Consider the following 21,814-nt stretch of genomic DNA (forward strand, 5'->3'; position numbering starts at 1 on the left):
TGTAAAAGCCTTAGAAGTTGGTGTTAGCAGCAACATTAATTTTTTTGCAGATGACACAAAATAAATTAGCCAATGGATACAGCTTTGCAGAATTCCTTAGATAAGATTTACAATTGGCTAACGGAAAGATATTAAACTTAAAGGTATGGTAAAAAATGACTGCAGCTTAGAATTTTGGAACTGTCTGCAGTACTGGGGGCGATTTTAGTAAGTTGGGGGGCGAATTTTAGTAAAGGGGCGAAAGGGGGGGGGGGGGGCGATTACTGGAAAGAGGGCAAATATAGTGCGATTTTATAATTTTGGGCTGCCATAAAATTTTTACTTTTTTTTTTTTATTTTACTAATTTTGCTTGCCATTAGATATTTGACCCTGAGGTAAACCTTTAACAAAAAAGTCCATTTTGTTTAAATAATGTATAGAATCATTCCTAACATGTAGATAAAAATGTAGAGTTTTTCAGAAAACGTCGAGATGAGAAAACAAAACAATGTAAAATCACAAACATGTTCAAGATATTTTACGTTCTATTCCTTTAAGCAACAACACTGTGAAAAGACGTAAAAATGAAATGTCACAACGTGTTGAACAAAAGTTAGATCGAATGATGTGCAATAATTTTTTTTCGATGCAAGTTGACGAGTCTTCTTTGCAAGAAAATAAATGTGTTTTTCTTGTTTGCGTGCGTTTTATAGTTGATGATACAACATACGAAGAACTTGCGTTCTCCAAACTAATGGAAACGCATAGCTCAGGAAGTTTGTGTTTGAAAAATTAAAAAATATTTTGAAGTAAATAAAATACCTTCAAAACATCTTATAGAAATTGCGACAGATGGTGCTCCGTCTTTATTAGGAACGTATCGTGAATTAATGACGTATTACAAAGAGTGAAACCCTGATATATTTCCTATTCATTGCGATATACATCACAAATATTTAGTTGCAAAAAATTTGAGCGTCTGTTTTGACTCATTAAACTATGTGATAAAAGCTGTCAAGAAAATAAAAAGGCATTCACAAAGTCGTCTGTGCAATGACAATGATGAGGTTTTTGATAAGTTAATAATGTATACAGAAGTGAAATGGTTATCAAAAGGAAACTGTTTAGAAAATTTTTGGCTGTTTTTGATTCAGCTATTGGTTTTTTTCTGAAAAGGATAAGGTATTGGCAGACAGTACTGTTAAGACAAAAGTAGACATTACTTACATATCAGACTTGTATGGTAAGATAAAGTATATAACTAACTAAGTATTTACAAAGCAAAAATTTTACTATACTTAATAGCTTATATAGATCTATCTTTTTTTAATGAATATTTATTTATGTTTTAGTGGATTTTACGTTTATTCATAACATAATTGCATTATAACATACTGAATTTTGCTATTAATAAAATGATAGTGCATTTTTGAGTTCGCACTTTTTGATTTTGTTCAAAGTGCAAATTCAAGCGGAAGTCTACTGTTTTTATTGAGTGGTATATGTTTTAAAATTATTAATAGTTATGTTTTGAGTTGGTTAAATTTGTAGTTTATATTTGTCGTTTTACATTACACTAAACATTTTTTTTGTATAGTTAATAAAATATTTGTTTAAAAGTTATTTATTTGACAGATTTTTGTTATTACTTTTTTAATCAGTATAAGTAAAAAAATATTTTTTGACTTTAAAAGAGTATATATTTGAGGTCTCTATTTGAAATGACTTTAACTATTTAACTAAAAAAATTCTCAAAGTCAGTTTTATTTTCTAACTTGATTTGTTATTGTTAAAAATCTGAATATTAAAAAAATTTAAACTAATAGTACAGCTGTTTTTTGTTTTATCTTAGTTCAAAATATTTTTACAATTAAAATGTGTTGTTTATTTTAATATTTCAACCCTAGCTTTTAATTTTTCACTTTTTTCTTCTGTTAATTATTACAGGTTGATAGCTAAAAAACAAATTCAATTTTGAACAGAATTAAATAAGTCATCGAAAAGACTGTTACAGTTACAAAACAAAATTTTAATCTAAAAAAAATATATAGTTTATTACTTTCTGTTCACAAAATTCATTGTGAAAACTTTAACTTTTAATTTTTCTAACTTAAATAAAGAAAATATAAGGTTGTTAGGATTAAGGTTTAGTTTTTTAAAAGACATTCCAAGTCAAATAGTGTTTTATGGTATTCTACTACGAAACATTTAGTTAAAAAAAATAAAAATTAAATTTTTAACTTTACAACTAACTTGCTTATTGATTGAAATTTTTAGGAATGAAATTAATAATTTTTCTGCATTAACAGAAGCTTTTAATAAAACCATTTTTCATGTGAGATAATCAACCAGTCGGTCAAACTTCCTAAAACTAGATCAGCAATGATGTTTTAATATTTATTTCATTATGTGTAAAATAAACTGTTCATTCTTTTGTAGTTTTTTAATCTATGTTAAAGTAATTTCTGAATATGCCTATTTATAAAATAATTTAAGTACTTTGTGCGACTTAAATAAGTTACTTAGCATTTCCGAATCTCGTTATATAAGAGATTATTATAATGTCAGGTTTCACTTAAGATTTTAGATGGTTAATGTACGGTCCAGATCCAATCGAATTTCGGCCCGCTAAGTAACTTAAAAACTACTTGTGCAAAACAAATAAAATTTAGCTTTTCGATAGTTAATACTTTGAAATACGTTTTCAATTGGTTTTCAGTTCACAAAAATACTTCCTAGATTACAATAATAGTAAATAAATTAATTACAATTTTGCTCGAGTTTTTAAATTTTCTTATATGTTAGTTTTTTAAATTTATGCAGCCCGAAAGAAAATTTTTTAACAAGTCGACACTAGAAAGGATTTTTTAGTAAAAATGACTTGTTGACTACAAAAGTTGTCCACAACTAACCTAAAGGTTTCATTAATTTCAAAACATTTCATGTTAAAGTAGAATTGATTACAGATTACAAAGGGCTTATTAATATTTATGTATTTTAATACACTTTGCTGGGATTATAAGAAAATAACTGTAAAATATTTTTTAAGCCCTGTAGATTACTTTGAATACAGCCCAAAAGTGCGTGCATAAGAAGTTCCAGACTAAATTACATTTCTAATACAATTTTTTTGGCTCAAAAGTGCGTACTCCTGAAGAGAAAAATACTCTATAAATCATGGGGGGCAATTTTTTTTCAAATTTCTGAAAAGGGGGCGATTTAGTAAATGAGTTTTGGAAACCCTGATTTAAGCTAATATGTTAAAGACTTTTAGCTTAAAAATTTGCGTTTTTTTTTTAAGTCCTTGAGTTTTATTTTAATGATTCAAAATAGGGTATTTTTTTAACTTAGCAACTCAATCTGCAGCACCCTCTAACAAAAGTACCACGCTACGCCACTGGTTAGAACCATCAAAAAATCAGTCTTAGTCTTATACACACACTTAGAAGAGATATTTCCTTTTATTAAAAAACAAACATTTTCAATTTTTATTCAAATAGAATTAATTATTTACAGACTTAACTTCTTATTACAATCGAATATAGTTTTTAGATAAAATTGAAGAGAAAAAAATAAATATTCAAAATAACATTATATTTCAAACATTTCTGATCGTCATAAAAGTTGTCATACAAAGTATGTACCTATCTTTTTTTTCGGCCACTTTGTATATAAGGGGAAGGTAAAATTTTGCAGATATTCAAGATCAGGTATTTGCTTGTATTAAACACTTGTTCACAACAAACAGGTTTTCTAAAAAAATATAATGGAGCTTACAATTATAATCCAATTTAAACAAAATACATATCAAAACAATCTTTATGCACTATAGTTTTCTAGTTACATGTATATTTTTGTTATAAGACTTTTACAAACTTACTTTTTACTATTTAAAAGTTAGCTAAACTTAGTTTTTTTGTGTAAAAGTACACGCTTGTTTCCAATGCGATTTTACTACTACAATTAAGTTGTAAAAATAAGTTTATAAAAGTCTTTGTGATTAAAATAAATGCTTACTTAAAAAACTACAGAGCTTAAGCATTGTCCTGATATGGTTTTTCCATAGAAGTTTCCATAATAGAAGCGACGTGCGGCTGTCCTTTTGTTAAAGTATAAGATAAATTTTCACTTTCAAACATTTGTCCATGTGTTGCCTTTTATAAGTATATGATAAGTTTTAACTTTGGGAAGTTTGTATATATATAATTATTATTAAATTATAAAATAGATTTCTACGTTTTAAAGGGAAATTAATCGCAAAGAAAAAAGCCGATTTTCTCGAAAATAATCCGCATATGCGGGCTTGATTTCCTTAATGCGGGCGGTTTTTTTGAGTATCTTCGGCAGTTAACAAAAGTTTTCGCGTTTAAAAGTTTACAAACCCACGCCATCAGCCCTAGAACCAGAAATTAACCATGTACTCATTGCAGCTTACTGAAGCAAGTATGTACTTTTAAAAAGGACACACAAGTCGAATTTAGCTAAACTTTTAATTGTAAAAAAGTTTATAAAAATTTAAAAATAAAAATGAACATTTAGTTTAAAAACTACATAGCATAAGGACTGTCCTGATATGATTTTATTTCAATCAAATAACTGTTGTTGTAGTAAAAGCGCATTGGAAGCATGCGTGTACTTTTACAAAAAACCAACAAGCTGAATTTAGCCAAACTTTTAATTTAGATAAAAATAAATGTGTACTTAAAGAATTACAGTGTATAAGATTATCCTGATAGGTTCTTTATACATATAGAATTATAACTGTAAGCTTCATTAATTCTTTTACAAAGTGTGTTTGTTGGAAATAAGTGTTCAAAATACGCGAATATCCGAGTTTGAATATCTGCAAAGTATTAACCTTCACGTATATAAGAATAAGCATTGAAATGCAAAAGTTTATTATTTTAAGAAAAAAGCGATCTATTTGTTATAATAAATAGTTTTAAATTTCAAGCATAATTTTGTATTGCAATGTTGCTAGAATAGAAGGGTTGCTAGAATTCAAGAAATAAGGAGATCGAATAATGAAAAAACCTTTGTTCGTTTTCACATAAGTTTTAATGCTAGAGCAATTGTGAGGCGAGTTTTTCATATATATCTAGCAACTATGTTGATAAGTAGTAAAAAAGTTCTAACAGAGTAAAACCAATTCGATTACTTAATTTTAAACCCTAGTCTAAAACAAGTTTTTTTTTCGCAAGTAATAAAGAGTATAACCAAATTATTTGTCTTGATGGTGTTGGGTTGCAAATAACGTTGAAAAATTATCAATGCTCTCACAGCACATATGAAAAACTATCAACGCAAAAGTTAAACAATACCTGAACAACAAAAATTTTGTAAGTATAAATACCATTTTACTGAATAATAGAAAATTATAAAATAAGGTTTTGCTTTTAAAAGGTTTAAATAATAAGACACCTGAAAAAAGGTATTAACCCCTAATCCTTAGCGTATAAATATGTATTTCATTGGGTAATTTGAAAAAGAACTCAGCCAGGTAAACTTATAACTTAGTTAATAAGGTTATATCCAATTAAAAACATTTTCCTAAATTAAGTGTACAACAGATTTTTAAGAACTTGACACAAGCTCTACAAAATTTAAAAATATATTTTTTTAAGAAAATCAAAGAAATCAAGTCATAATTGTATTACTCAATTACTAACTTTAATATTTAAAAGTAGATTAATGTTTTTTAAGAAAATAAAAAAGGGTAGAGTCTAATTTGCATGGAGAGCAACTTTTGCACGTTTGTAAGTTTTTCAATAGCTGATGCTTTTTCACGTAGCGTCACTTTTGCACGGTGTCAATTAAGCTTTTTTTTCGTTAAAGACTTTTGTAAAAGTAAAGTAAAGTTAAGTTACCACAAAAAAAGATACAGTGTTAAAATTTAAAATAATAGTATATTATAATCGAAATAAAATTAAGTAATGTTATAAAGTATATTTTATTAAATAAATAACCTTTTTCCATGTTTGTTTACTCAGAATTTCAAAGTTTTTACACATTACTAACTATTCTAATTAGGTTTTCGAAGTTTTTAAATACTTGTTAGTTGTAAAAAATTTGGTAAAAAACTAACATTTTTGGTTTCAGTGTGTCTTAAACTTTCTGTTAACTTATCTAAATCTTAAAAGTAAAAATTAAATTCGTTAATTAAAAAAATACAAACTAATTTATGCTAGAGTAACAATTTCAAAACAAGTAGTTTTTTTTCTAATTAATTTTATAATAATTTCTGAATATTTTTAATAATAACACGTGTTCTACTCAGCCTATAACCATATAAAACTACAAGTTGTGAAACAAAACGAACTTATTATTGCTAACAATTTTTTATTGTACAAGTGTAATACTTCTTAAAGGAAAAGTATGTGCATACTCTTAATAGTATAATACTTTCAATAGTAAAAAGTAAAATGCTTTTGTGAGTTATGATGAAAAAATAAATAAAATGAGTAATAGTAAAAAAAAAATGTGTATCTGAGAGAATAAATAACTTTGCATGGTTTAAGTTTGATTGCAATGTATATTATGACTAAACATTATGACAAGGAAGTTATTCTTTATTACGATTTATAAGGTATTAAGTGATTTTCAAACAATTCTTATGATTTATATAATTATGTGCTAATGTTATTCCTTTTGAGCTAGTTTTTTTTCAAAAAAAAAGTATTAATAAGTTTAAACAGTTTAGTTTTAAAAAATATTTCAAAAAGGTTTATAGCTGCATTCAAAAAATACTTAGTTAGTTACTTTATTATTTTTCATTTATAATAAAACTCAGTACAACAAATAAAGTATAGAATTTTTGTTTTGAATCTATTTTAAATGTAAAACCACAACTAACTTAACAAAATTATTTTAAAAAGATTATTTATTATTTTTAATAAAAATAAGTTTTAAACCTATATTAAAATAAAATAAAACTAAGTTTTTTTTACTAAACTCGTTTAAAATATACATTAAATATTTAAAATACTAACTATTCTGATGATAAAACTATCACAAACTAGTTTGTTTGTTTAACTTTTGTAGATAAGAAACTACACAAAAAGTATTTTTACAAAGTTAAAGTAATATTTATGAATTTATTAGTGTTGTAGTACTTTCGTAAATCATTTTTTTTATAACAGCATAAAAACTTTATATTAAGAATTAAATTATTTTCAAAATGTAAGCTACTAAAATTATTGATTGTTTGTTTAGTAAATCCTTTATGAGTTGTTCACGCTTCATTTATTAAAAGTAACATCTACGTTAACTTGCAGATACTTTATTTTCTTAAGTTTACAAACTAAAGTAATGTTAAGCTTCAAAAATAATTTTTGGGAACCAGATTTTTTGAGTCATACAGGATTTGAAACATTGGCCAATCATATTAAAGAAGGTCAAAAGTCTTGTAAATGGTTTGAAGATTATCTTAAAAATCGAGCAAAACTGGAAGAAGAAATTTCTAAGAAATTGATGCATATTTCAAGGTCAGTTAATGGAAACTTCATTTGTTTTCAAAATACTAGTACATAAGAGTAAGGAAAAATGTCTTTGTTTTTTATGATAAGTAATTGTAGACAAATTATTTAAAATTTAGGTATTTTTTATATGGAGAAGTTTTTATTAATTATTACAATTATTTAGTAAAAAACTTAGTAAAAAACAATTTTTTTTAGTAAAAAAGCATAAACTGATTCAAATTTAATCAGTTTTAGACTTAACTTTTTATTTCAGTCAAATAAGGTCGTAGCTTGTAAAAATCTACATTGCTTTACCTTTCTTAAATTTTACTCATTTTTCGTTTTTTTTATTCAAAGTAATTTTAGTTGTCTAGAACTTGAAGTAAAATCCTTTGAATAAATAGTATTAATAAAAAGCAGTACTATACAAATACCTTTACAACCATTCTCAAAGTTAAGGTCTAATACCAAGTATTAATTTATTATATCTTTCTTACAAAATATTTACGTAGTTGCACGTTTTGTTTTAGAAACTATCATTTGTATTTTATCTTGTAAACATAGTTATAATTTATTAGTGGTTATTATTAGTTCTTAATTTTAGTTTGAGAAGGTGTTATTTGAAGAAGAACCGTCGGTTGTGTACACATTTGTTTGAAATATCACGTCTATTATTTAGTAATTGTTTACTATCTTCTGCTAAAATTGCCATTCGTTCAAGGTTGCATATTTGGCAGATATTGCTCGCGCTACCGATGTTATTTTTACGTGGTGAAGGATGTTCCATTCCATATTGGTTTGGTTCCATACCTGTCAAAATGCTGCCGAACGAAATCTGACAATCTTGTGCTATTCGTCTTATTTACATGATTAAAAGTATACTTATGCCCGGTGTACCTGTCTTTAAAATGACCTCCTGTCGAACTAATATACACTTTGTCCTTATTATTATTTTTTTGTTATTATTTGTACCACTAGTTATCTTCACTAAGCTTACATTTAACACGCACCTTATACACGAAATTTTTAATTAGGCAGTAACCATTTAACAAACAGTTTTAGTTTATTAATAATAATGATAATAATAAGGACAAAGTGTATATTGGTTCGACAGGAGGTCATTTTAAAGACAGGTACACCGGGCATAAGTATACTTTTAATCATGTAAATAAGACGAATAGCACAAGATTGTCAGATTTCGTTCGACAGCATTTTGACAGGTATGGAACCAAACCAATATGGAATGGAACATCCTTCACCACGCCAACAATAACATCGGTAGCGCGAGCAATATCTGCCAAAAATGCAACCTTGAACGAATGGCAATTTTAGCAGAAGATAGTAAACAATTACTAAATAATAGACGTGATATTTCAAACAAACGTGTACACAACCGACGGTTCTTCTTCAAATAACACCTTGGCGCTTTCTCACCTTCCATATTTTTCATTCACCTTTCACATAAACACACACGTTCACTTAATATATATTAATATAGTTATATATCCTAAGCAAAATATAGTTTTTTTTTCATTTTTTATTTATATATTTATTTCACACATAACACTTCCTATTCTCCGACATTTCATATATTCACTTAATCCTCCAACTATAATTCTTCACATTTTTATGTGTTAAGTTCCAAGTTTAATTGAAAGCCTGTATTCAAATCACAGATATACCGTGCTTTTTTACTTACTACGCCCAATAGAGCTAGAGGATTTTTTACTGCAGGTTTATACTTAACATATGACCACCTTGTTGTTTTATGTTTATCATTTAAACTTTCATACACAACACAGTTTAATTGTTAAATATTTAAAATATATGTATGGGATCTTTAATTTAAACACCCGACGGCTACTTTATATTACAGCATTCAATTATTTTTATAATTATTATATACGATATATATGTAATTTAAGTCATTGTGATTTTATGTATGTCGCTATAACTTAATTATCAGTCAGTGCTTTGTAAGCTTAATAATAAGCTTGTTTCTTTTTTTGTGCTTTGTTTTCTTAATTTCAAACTTTAACATTTTTAATTTTAGATTTAAACTAATTCTGCTTCCTAATTGTACCTAATTTTGATTTTGTTACAATTTTAGATTTAATAATTAGAAACATTTAGTATATAAAACAAACGTTATATAAAGTTCCTGTGACTATTATTGTCTTTACCGTTGTTAAATTTTATTGATTCACTAATTATTGGTTGTTGTTTCATTTTTCATAGATTATATACTACTTTTCATAATAAAGCGCTTTATTGCTTTCCTAAACATAAAGACTAAATTAACTAACTTTATAGTACAAATTAAATAGCTGTTATAATCTTCATATATATTGTGACGTAATTATTGGATGTATTTTATTCAATGATTGACAGCGATAAAAAATTTGAATCAGTATTTCTTTCCATTAATGTAAGTGGTTTGTTTATACTATGATTTGTTGTTTTGTTGTATATTTTACTTTACTTTACTTAATTAGACTTAATGGTTGCAAATATTATATAGTTTTACAACAGTCGGATTTAACATTAAGTATTTTACCTATTAATAACCATTAACCTGTAAAAATTTGTAGTAAATTGTTTTAACTTATTTTAATTTTAATGAAAACATGTATACACCTACTTTATTCTATGCTTCTATTCTCATATTACAGTAATATTTTTTTTACAGAACCAGTTGAAGTGTGTTGATTAGTTAACACACAGAAACATATGTTGGTACAATAAAGGAAGATTACTGTATAATATGTTTTTATTTATATTCCAATGAACTTGTTTCACTAGGATCTTTTGTTAGCAAACGATTATTTATATATTTCGAAGAGTTATACCAAATGTATACAGCATAAGCATTTAATTAATTTTCAACATTCGATTATTACATTATTTTATATTTCAAAACTTTAAACTACAGTATAATATTATTTCAATTTCTATTCATTCTAACCTAGTAAGATACAATTTCTGATGAGCCTTACTACGAAAGTACTAAAATAAATTTAAGAAAAATGAAATATTTTTTGTTATATTTTTTTAAAAAGTTATGCACTGGAAAAAGCTGTTAAAGTATTCTTTTGCGTATAATACTTAGCTATTTTATTTTGAAATGAATTTAATTTATATTGTATAAGTAAACAAGTTAAACAAATAAACATTATGACTTAATTATGAAATTTTGTACAAGAAAGCATGTCAGTAAATCCAACTTCGTACGAAACAAACAACTAAAAATTACAAAATGAAAAATAAGCGACTATAAAACTAAAGTTTTTAAAACTTGTTGAACTTTGAGAGAAGCTTTTTCATAAGTCGGTAAAATGATACAAGTTCGCTTGTCTTATTTAAGCAACCATCTTGTTTCAACTTCTTTTAAGCACAGCCTACACACAGGATTATTACTATTGGCTATAGGCTGTGCTCTTTTTATCAGCTGCTAAGTTATTCTAAAGTGAATATTCTTGCGCTAAAAGTTACAAAAATACTTTGAAAGCTTAGTTTCATTTGCATAATCACAACCTTTAAAAGATTTTTTATGGTTAGAATATCTGAATCTGAACTGAGTGAAAGTTCTTTTCAAGGTCAGAGTTAACAATTGCCTTGTGAATAGTGTTCTCCGAACGGCAATTGCCCCATTTCAAATCATATTAACAGGTAGCAGCGGAATTACATGGACTCCGTTGAGTATTTTTGTTTAATGTATTTGGAACATATGATATAATTAATTTCTCAAAGTTAGCCGTAGATGAGTAGCTAGCTGATTTCCATATTATGTCTTTAAAAGATTTTTGATAAAGAGTTGATTTTTTTGAAATGTTCTTTTACTCAATTTATAGATTTTCTACCGCTATTTGTTTTATCACAGCTGCTAAATTGAGGATTATACTAAATTAAATTTCGTTTTTATTTTTTATTTTAACTGTTTTTTTTTTTGCTCATTTTTTTCCTAACTTAAGTTGATATATCCGAATTTTTTTCATTAACAATTCGTAAACGTGTTTTTTCTTTAACTGTATTTTGATATTTATTTAAACTGTGATTGAATATATTTGGTATTTGTTTTATAATATTTTAGAGTTACTAAAATTTTTGTAAATGTACATAACTTTTCGTTTTGCTGTTTATAAGGCATATACGAAAGATCATACAAGTTGAGTTTTAGGTCTAGGTAGTCAGTGTCACCAATGGTGATTCCACGGTGACTCGTAGCCACATAAACTTAATGAAGGCACGAGTTTGTTTTTAAACCTATCAACTTTATACCGAGAAAAACTAGGCAATACAGCTATACCATTGTCCTGCGTAACCCAACTCTTTCTAACCCGTCAAGAAAGAAAAGTCCTACTAGTTCCCATAGTTATGCAACCATAAACGATCCCTACGCTACATCAAAAACAAAGCCTGTGCTATTTTTTTCTCTTTTTGCACCACAGATTTCTTTGTTCCTAGAGTACTGATTTACAGGCGTTTTTTATTAGACTTAAATCTTAATTAGGTACGCTAGTTTAGTTGCTAGCGAATTTTAGCGATTTTATTACCGATTCTTCGGTGATAGAAAAATAAAAAATCACTACATTTAATTTAAAAAAAACTGTATGTTTTTCTTTTTGAGACCAGTTTTACCAATTTAAGACTTAGTATCAGTCTACTGCTTAAGTTTAAATTATAAACGTACAAATTGGTTGATGCAGTCAACTTTAACCTTACATATACGACCCACATCGGACTTAAAAGTGTTGGTTAATTTACTCTTTAGAAGTGTTAAAAAGTTTTCTTTATGTTCCTTAACCGTATGTTTCGTCCTAATTGTGTACTAAAAACTAAAAGTTTTAAATGTTTCAATAGTATTCATACTTAGTTTTACAAAGTTTTTAGTTTTTCTTTCTAATAAACAGTAAAACAAATGTTTATAAGTTTCAGAATTATAAGAAATAATTGATATAAATTAGTATAACAGGTTGAAATTGATGGCAATAACAGTTTATTCACCTGTAAATCAAATAAAAGAAAAAAATATTCAGTTTGGAACAGCTAGATGAAAATCAAAACTTAAATAAACTATTTTATTAACACATCTCGTGATAAGTAGTTCTAAAAGTATTTAACTATTGTAAATTGTTTTCTCACTGAAACTGTGTGTACTTATTTTAAAACGGAACAATCTAGTTTGAAGTTAATTTAGTTAGTGTTGACAAGTTTGAAAATTAAAAAAATTCATCAAGATTAAATATATCAGAACAGAAAATAACGTGTACAAAATTAAAACGGGTTAAACTTAACGTGTGTGCAAAATGAGTTGAGTTGGAATAAAGAAAAGAAGAGTTAATTTTATTTTAATTGATTAAAAAGACTCAAACTAGGATAAGAACTTAAGGATTTGAGAAATTAAAAATGAAATAATCGGAATAGATATGCTGAGAGTTAAACTGGTTTAAAAGAAATTAGATGAGATAAAATATTTAACATTAATTAGTATGAATGAAAATTGATCGGATTGGAATTAAACCAGTAGAAATCGACTGATTGGAAATAGCTCAGAAGGAAAATGTTCGATTTGGAAATGACTTTAATCGTCATTGAAGGGTTAAAAAATAACAATATGGAAAATTATCAGATTGTAATTGATTGCGAATTTTTCTAGGTAAAAATTGATTGGATTGTAGTGCTCGTTCGGATCTGGCCATAGCTTGCCAAGATCTGAATCTAACCAAGCTTTAATTTTAAAAATAGATACGAAACTAGTTCCGGCTGGATCTTGATTTTTTTGAAATATCTGGTTTCACTTGGATTTGAATTAAGATTAAAGATCAGGACCTGGTAAAAATTAATTTTAATTTGATTTTTGCAGGATCTAGATCTTTATTATAAACACAGGTACACCCAAATTATATAAGACAGTCTAGTCCTGACCGGAATCGAATTCAATTTTCAAATAAAAATTCTGTTTTATCTGAATTTTAGCAAATTATGGCTAGATCCGCACGGAACCAATTGCGAATTCGGTAGAACTGTAACATAAAAACTTTTGTTGTTTTTTTAACATATTCCCACCACACATATTACTCATACATCAACTGTAGAGAGTTGTCATTGTTTTCGTGAGCATTATGTTCTTTGAGTTGTTGACTACTTTTTAATGTGTTATTTTACACACAGTATTTAGAGTTACAAAATAAGTAATTACCCAGATATTATTTAAACATACATTGTGTTATAAGATTCATAGTTATTTTTTAAATGAGTCAGGTAAATTAATTAAAAAAAACTTCAAGAGTTAAACGCTCAAAACACTTTGCCTAAAAAAGGGGTCAAACCTCACTAATTGAAGGTAGCACCTTAAACCAAGCCGGGGATGTTACAAAACACTATCGGGTTGTAGTATAAGGGGTGGGAAATAGTTTAGATTGGGATTAAACCGATAGAAATTGATTTGGATGGGAAATGATCAGGCTGTAGAGTTCAGATGGGAGTTAATCGGGTAGAAGAAAGTTCAAATTTAATTAGTGGGTAAGAAATTAGCGCTTTTAAAAATTTCATGTCTCACTGTGCTTACCACAACAGAAAAATTGCTTAATATTCTATACAAACAGTTTTAAACTAAAAAAACTAAAATTGATATTAAAAATGATTTAACAAGCTTAGATAATTCTATTTTATACGTGGTTACTCCTTATATTTTTAAAACTTTATATTAATGTAAGTAAAAATTCTTATTTTAAAATATAACAGGCTAGAAAGAAACACATACGATTTCGGATCAACTAAAAACATGTTAGAAGAATTTCGTTGTCAAACTGAGCATGAAGCTCAACTACATCAGGTATTAGCAGTAAAACTGTGTGATGAGTCACAAAAATTAACAGAATTTAGAGAAAAGTAAGATTAGTTTTTATAGAATCGATTATATTCTAGTTTATTTGTTTTTAAATTTATAATTTAATACTAACAAACTGAAAATGTTGCACAAATGATTAAATTTAAAATACAATGAATATATTTTTACTGTCCAAAATCATAGCCAACAATAAAGATTACACTAGTTTAGCAAACATTTTCAATCGATTTTATTATAGTATATATAAAACACAACCATTTTTTGGGTTATATAACTAAAACGTATTTGAACTTTTATTTTTTTATTGTAAAAAAAACAAATTAGACTACCTTTTTGTTTTTAGACAAAGAAACGAAAGAAAACTTTTAGAAGAAAAAATGCACAGAATAAATAAGCAAAAGAAAGAACTTTATTTAAAAATGGTTGCGAGCAGGTAAATAGAAAGAAAAGTTTTAAAATTAATTTTTATCTGATTGCTCAATAGATTACCTCAAACTATAACTTTAAATTAAATAAAATAAAAATAAAATAACAAACCAACTACAACTTTAAATTGTGTTTGTATTGTGAAACAACAGTTGTGGTGTAAACAGTTTCTTAGTCTTATGCTCTCGTAAGGAAAATAAGTAAATTATCTAAACGACATAACTGTCTAATTAATGCAACTATTAAGCTAAGAAAATAGTATAAAACTATGATTGTCTAACACAAGTTTAAATGATTTAATTCTTGAACTTTACGAGAATTAAATTTTTCTTTAAAAATGGCCTTTTAAATGTGCAAAACACCCTACTTCAATAATACATAAGAATAAACTTTTTGGATGACTTTCGTTTGTTAGTCTTTTTTTTTTAATTTATAAAGTTAGGAAAAATAAAAATTTTTTATGTAAGTGATCTCTCAACATTTAAAAAACATCACGAATTAATGTTGTCATTAAACAAATTTTGAAGATAACACTTGTTGTTGCTGCAGTAATAAAAACATTTCTATTCCAAGTATTATGATAAAAAAAGGTTTTAATAGCTATAGTTGTTAACAAATTCTATATAGTTTTAGAAAACTTTAACATGCCAAAACACTATACTGTTGAAGATGTAAGCGTAAGTTTTTAATATTACAATATACTATTTATGTAAAAACTTATGTAATAACAGAGATAGTTACAACAATAAGTGTAAGTATTCTGACAAATTAGAGGCGGAAGCAGATAAAATAAAATTTTCACCAAAGCAAAAAGAACTAGATAGAATGAAAAGACAAGTACACATTGCTAATCAGAACAAAGAAAAAGCTAACGATGAATACAGAACTTCAGTGCAAAATATTGAATCAGCTCGACAAAACTGGGTAACAAAGCACTAACCGTATAACATTAAAATACTAAAATTTAAGTTAACCAGATAAAAGTTAACTGAACAATATAATATAAGTTTATTACAAAAATATTTTACAGAACTTAACTTATTAAACTTACGCTGTTTCCACAGGCTAGTTTAACAAAACCTCTCTAAAAGCTTAAGATAGTTTTAAATTAGTCATAATTGTACAAATATTTAAATAAATGTTGACCTTTATAAATACTAATCATATTAAATAATTTCATAAATTCATTTTATTACTTTAAACTTTAATTTTTTTTACTCTTTAAAAATGTCATAAATACATTAACGAAAGTCATCATAACCAAAGATTGGACTTTCATGAGCCGTGAGACAAGCTCAAAATTTGTTAGCAAAAATTTTTTATCATGTAACTTCGATCATCAGATCAAATTTAGTACAATGAAATATTTTACTCAAAATAAAGCATAATTTAAATTCATTTAAAAAGTCCTTTCTCTCATCTGTTTCTTAAAAAACATATGTTTGGTCCATGTATACAACCTTCTAAGTGAAATTTAAAGCGATTTAAATTACGATCAAAACTTAACTAGTTGTGGTAGTTTCAATACATAATTTAAAAATTAGTAGTTTATCAAACAAAATTCGCTTAATGTTAATTACAGTTCGTTAAAAGTATTACCAAAATGTATACATATGTCAATATTTAGTTTTTCAGTTTTTGTTTTTATGATAATTGTTCTAAACTAAACCTGATAACCTAATAAACAAAAAAATAACGTTCCTCTTTATTCATAAATACATAAACTTAAATTTGTTTTTAGTAATTTAGAAACTTTGCAAAGTACATATACAAAAAATATTTTAATCCACCTAAAATTTTTTGTATTAGTCTTGAAAGAAATATACTCGACTAATAGCTGTTACTTATTAAAAAAAATCAAAATAAGTAGTTTGGTTTAAAATCATTAAGGTTTTTTGAGTTTTTTTGTTTAAATTTTTAGTTTTTTTACAATATCTGCGATATGTTGTAATCTTAATTAAATATATTCACTTAGTAGTAAATTTTTTTATTATCAACGATAAGGGGAAATATTTTCTCTACATCACAATTAAAAATAAAATATATAAAATAATAAATATGAAGAAACTCTTGAGTTTTAAACTACAAAAATATTGAAAACAAGTTTTCGATAATATGATTTTAAAACTTCACTTTAAACGTTTTATTTAAGAAAAAGTAAGTAAGTTTATTGAAAGCCAATAAAAAGCGCTTAAAAAATTGGTACAAGGACCTAGTGTACAAAAAACCCTTTCGGTTATCGAGTCGTACACTACTTAAATACAAATTAAAGTCTTGTCCACTACAGGATATTGACTACTAAGGATAGAGACTTTTACTAATTTATAATAGAAATCAAAACTAACAATTTATCATAATAATTTCTAATTTATAAGCAAAAACTTTCTATAAAATAAGTTGATAGTTTTGTGTGTATTAAAAAGTAATGATCTTCTTTTTAATATACCAAGCAACATCTTTATTATGAACTATCGTTTAAAAAACGTTATAATGTTTGCTACTCTTTTTATTTTTTTTTTCAGTAAACTATTGTTTAAATTTTTTTTAAATATTACACTTAAAGATTTTCAAAACTGGGTAACTTTACACTAACACCTGCTAGGATAAAGTTTTTTGAAATACAACTAATGTAGTAATTTTAACTTAAAGTTCAATGATGGTTTACATGTTTTTTAATTAGGATTACAGTTACTGTTTTATTACTATAGGTTGAATGTTTATTTGTTTTAATTATTAAATTAGTTTTAGAATAAGAAGTTTTTTTTATAAAATTCTCTTTTAAAACAGTTATTAAAGGTGAAAAACGTTAAAAGTACGAAGTTAAAACAAAGTAATCACTGCTGAATACTAATACTCTTATGGTTTGTATGACATAAAAGGAGCTTTTAAATAAACTTTGTAAAATTTTTAAATACAAACTTTACTTAGTCGTTTTCGACTCACACTACAGTAGGTACATCGTAAAGGTACGCACCGGCATAACTTACGCTTTTATTTCAAAAATGATTTGTGAAAATTAAAAAAAAAAAGATTTGTGAAAAGAAATTGAAAACAAACGAACAAAAACATAATTTTAAAATAGTAAAGCAAATATAAAACGACTAGTTTTAAAAAAATTCATGTAAAACATATTTATTTCGTACTTTTATTAAAAACAAGTAGATTTTAACTTCTACATGCAGTGAAAAGAGTAAAGTTTGTCTCAAAACTATAAAGGACACATTTTAACATAAGGTACGCACTTTGGTCTGGATTCAATGACCGTATCTTATCGGTGTCCCTACTATACTTTTTGTCTTTGTTAGTTTAAGACATAAACTATTTGTTAGAATAAAAACAGTCGATGCAGTAGGCCACTTATCCTTATTCAAAAATCTACAAATTTTACAATTATACTACGCATTTTAGCATTTGGATGATGCTTTAAAGTTTTTTCTATATCTTCAAAAATTGAACTAAAACATTATTAATATATATCTGCGTTCATTTTAGCTTCCTATTGAACAAAAATCAGATTTGACTACCAAGTCTACGAGACTGCAGCCAACACCACAATGAAAAAAGCTTTTGTCAAAGTTAAATTTTTTCTCACGGACACATCAATGAAAACTGGACACTTTGCGTATTCTTAGCTGTTCTAATTGTTAAAGGAAGCACAGGCTGTGAAGTGTTTCGCTTTGCTGTGTTAGCCTTCAAACTTTTATTTTTAAAAATTACTTTTTCAAGTCTCTTTTCTTTTGGTTAGGTTTAAGAAGTTATAAATTTCATTTATTTTAGGGAAACAGTTTGAGATAGTTTTTAATTATTCTTCACATTGAGGTCACACTACATCTTTAGCTATTTACCTTGCAGACTTCTTTGGTTTCCACGTTACACTTTCCTGGACAGCTTTAATCATCTTATTTGATCGTGGAAACCATTGTTAAATACTTCTAGTACAGTCTTCTTATATACTAAGCTCGTCAAATCATTCCATAACAAGATAAACTGCAGATTTGGACACTTTCGAGAAATAGTAATCTCTGTACTTTTCCTTCCCGGAAGCTGAACTATTGCTGCTATTTTGCCCATTAAAATAAACTTAATTATTTTTCTGAAAATATTAAGATTAATACTTACTCTAAATGTTACTTTAGTATAGAAGAGAAAACATCATCTAAATGAAGTTTAGAAAAATGTCTAAAAACCTGTAGCACAGATGTATTTATTACTAGTATTTTATTACTTTACCAGTGATTGTTAGTTGTAAGTAAATCTGTTTTAAGATATAGAAAAAATACTTATACTATCAAAATTTTGATTTAAAAAAAGCTGTAAAAACGTGTTTAAGGAATTTGAATTTTTAGATACTTAATAAAACTTAGATATATTTTTTACATTTACACTTTTTCATTTAGGTTAATGAACATCAAGATTCTTCGGAAAAATTTCAAATAATGGAAGAAACTCGTATAAAAGAATTTCGATTAGTAATATGGAGAGTAGTGAACCTAATTTCTCAGTTTGCAGTAGATATTGACTATGCTTGTGAAGGCATTCGACAACAAGCAGAAAAATGCAGTCCAAATAATGACATTAGAAATTTTGTAGAGCAAAATAAAGTTGGAATTAATCCACTAGCACCTGTTGTTTATGAGTCTTTCTACAAGTCAGACGTAATGTCTTCGAGAGGAAATACAATAAGGAAAATAAATTTTCCTAAAATAGCTACAACGGTGCCTAAAAATTTAAATAATATTCGAAAAGGAAATTACACGTTTGCTGTTACAGACTGTCCATTTCAAGATGTAAGTCCGTATGAATGTGCTGATGATATTATACTAGCTAACACAGCTATTCATAATAATAAAGAAGTAGCATGTCAATTAAACAAAGTTTATACAGCAAAGTATGATTATGATGCGAAAAATAGTGAAGAGATTTCACTTTTAGTTGGTGACAAAATTGTAAGAAATAATATAAATGAAAACAAACTTCAAGTTGGTTGGATGTTTGGTACAAACCAGCGAACATGTGAGTCTGGACTTTTTCCCAGTAACTACGTAAAATAAATCAATTAAATTTCTTTCTATGAGGTAGCTCATAAATTTAGATTTATTTTTATAAGTTTACACTGGCCCTTATATAAAATCTTAAAGATCATTAGTTATAACATACTTTTTATACAGTACAAATAAAGTATATAAATTTTTATTAACATTTGAGATACAGTAAGTTTTGTAAAACTGCCTAATGCAAACATTTAACAAAAAGAAAACTTTATGGCCAGTTTTCATGGAAATCTAAAAATTCACTAAAAATGTATCTCTTCTTAGATTTGTTATTCTAAATACCTCAATTGTTAAGAAAACTTTTGTTGATTGTGAAGTTTAATAACCTAGCTTTAAAAAAACATTGAAAATTTTATGGCTAAAATTTTTTAATAACTTTTTTTTTCAATTTTTACAATATTATTTCATACAATCTAAGAAAATTATACTAAGAAACTTTGAAAACAGTTTCTTAAAAATTTTTAGAAGAAGAAAGTTTTAAATAAAGCAGTGTTTTGCCTTGTTAGCTTCTAGCGTAATCTACATGGAATTTTTTTTAACTTCCATCATTGTTTTTCATGATATAACTTTAGCTCTTAAAAACAGTAAAATGTAAATGATAGCTCTAAAAAACTTACATAAATAAAAACTAATTGTAATTTTCTAAGAAATATGTGGTTCCCCAATGATTTTAAATATATCACAGCTTGTCACCTCACTACTAAGCTCAAAGCGTCTTATTCAAAAACGTTATAGTAAGTAAACCGTTTGAACACTTAAAAAATACAAACGAGATACGCTTTAAAATTATATGTGCCTAAACATGATTTGAATAATAATGACTAAATAATGATTTTATTATATTTTTATTTTTATAAATGTTATATAAAACTTAAAAGAAAATGTTTATGCGTGTTTTGAGCTTAAAACTCTTTTATTTTCCTTTGCTTTTTAATAACAAACTTTTTCTTTATCTAATGGCTTCATTTAAAAAAGTTACTGTAAGCTTTGAAACTATTTTTCCAGCTGTTTAAAACTCATTGTTTTAAGTAAATTTAGTTTCAGCTACAAAATAAATTCATACAGAAATTAACGTAAAATTTCTTATTATTTTAAACATCAGTTAAAAACTATGTTTTTTAAATTAAAAGCATTAAGTAACTTTAAAAGTCTAAAGCTGTTTATTATGAGATTGTTTTACAAAAGCGATTGTGTTGAAAATATTTTTTTTGAATTTTCTATAGTATCCTATGGTATTCTATAGTATTCAAATTTTCTATAGTTTTAAAAATAAATTAGTAAGCTACAACACTGTTTATTTTTAAGTGCAGTAAGCAATTTTTTCACATACTTGTTTTTAATTTTATTTAAAGTTTGGTCTAAAAAAGTACATTTTTGATTTATTTTTCTTACGTTCGTTGTATCTTAAGAACTTGAAGTGTTTCATCTTATTGAATTAAGAAAAAAATGTTTTCGGGAATAAAAAAAATTAATTTAAACTCAAAGTTTTGTTTCTTCTAAATATATTATACTAAGCTATATATCTTTGTTGTGTTTTTTAACACTTTATAAAATGATTTGTACTAGTCATACGCTAAAGTAGTTTTAACCGATGGTAGCGACTCAATGAAAACTAAGCAATCTAAATTTCCTAACTATTATAGTTGGGAACGGGTCACTTTTGCACGAGCGTCACTTTTGCACGAGCGTCACTTTTGCACGAGGGGACACTTTTGCACGGCGACTCTTTTGCACGATCGTCACTTTAACACGAGGGGACACTTTTGCACGCAGGGTCACTTTTGCACGAGGGAACACTTTTGCACGGCGACTCTTTTAGCCGAGCGTCACTTTTGCACGAGGGGACACTTTTGCACGGCGACACTTTTGCACGGAGGGTCACTTTTGCACGAGGGGACACTTTTGCACGGAGGGTCACTTTTGCACGAGGTGACACTTTTGCACGAGCCACATTTTTTTAAATTTAAGTAAATTTTTTTTTTTTACTTGAATAATATTTGCTTTTAAACTAAAGCTGTTTTGAATATTTAAAATGTGGTAGTCTTTTAAT

The 21,814-nt window shown here is 26.5% G+C and overlaps 1 protein-coding gene across 1 annotated transcript; it reads left to right on the forward strand.

The window, feature by feature from the left end:
• The first annotated feature begins 569 nt into the window (after positions 1–569).
• On the forward strand, positions 570–20,015 carry LOC145828583 (proline-serine-threonine phosphatase-interacting protein 2-like). The gene is made up of 6 exons (XM_082936338.1): positions 570–756; positions 7,341–7,464; positions 14,182–14,328; positions 14,631–14,720; positions 15,445–15,637; positions 19,111–20,015. The coding sequence occupies exons 1-6, from the start codon at positions 570–572 to the stop codon at positions 19,762–19,764; spliced, it is 1,395 nt and encodes a 464-aa protein (XP_082792464.1). The 3' UTR covers positions 19,765–20,015.
• Positions 20,016–21,814: the final 1,799 nt, after the last annotated feature.

The sequence above is a fragment of the Thalia democratica genome, chromosome 2 (genome assembly GCF_965202585.1).
Source record: "Thalia democratica chromosome 2, ktThaDemo2.hap1.1, whole genome shotgun sequence".
Lineage (NCBI taxonomy): Eukaryota > Metazoa > Chordata > Thaliacea > Salpida > Salpidae > Thalia > Thalia democratica.

Bases quoted from the DNA above. Each gene is read 5' to 3' on its own strand.
- LOC145828583 (XM_082936338.1), top strand. From the start codon at position 570: ATGTCACAACGTGTTGAACAAAAGTTAGATCGAATGATGTGCAATAAT. The intron at 757-7,340 runs GTTTGTGTTTGA...TGAGTCATACAG, and splicing joins GGAAACGCATAGCTCAGGAA to GATTTGAAACATTGGCCAAT. The intron at 7,465-14,181 runs GTCAGTTAATGG...AAAATATAACAG, and splicing joins AAATTGATGCATATTTCAAG to GCTAGAAAGAAACACATACG.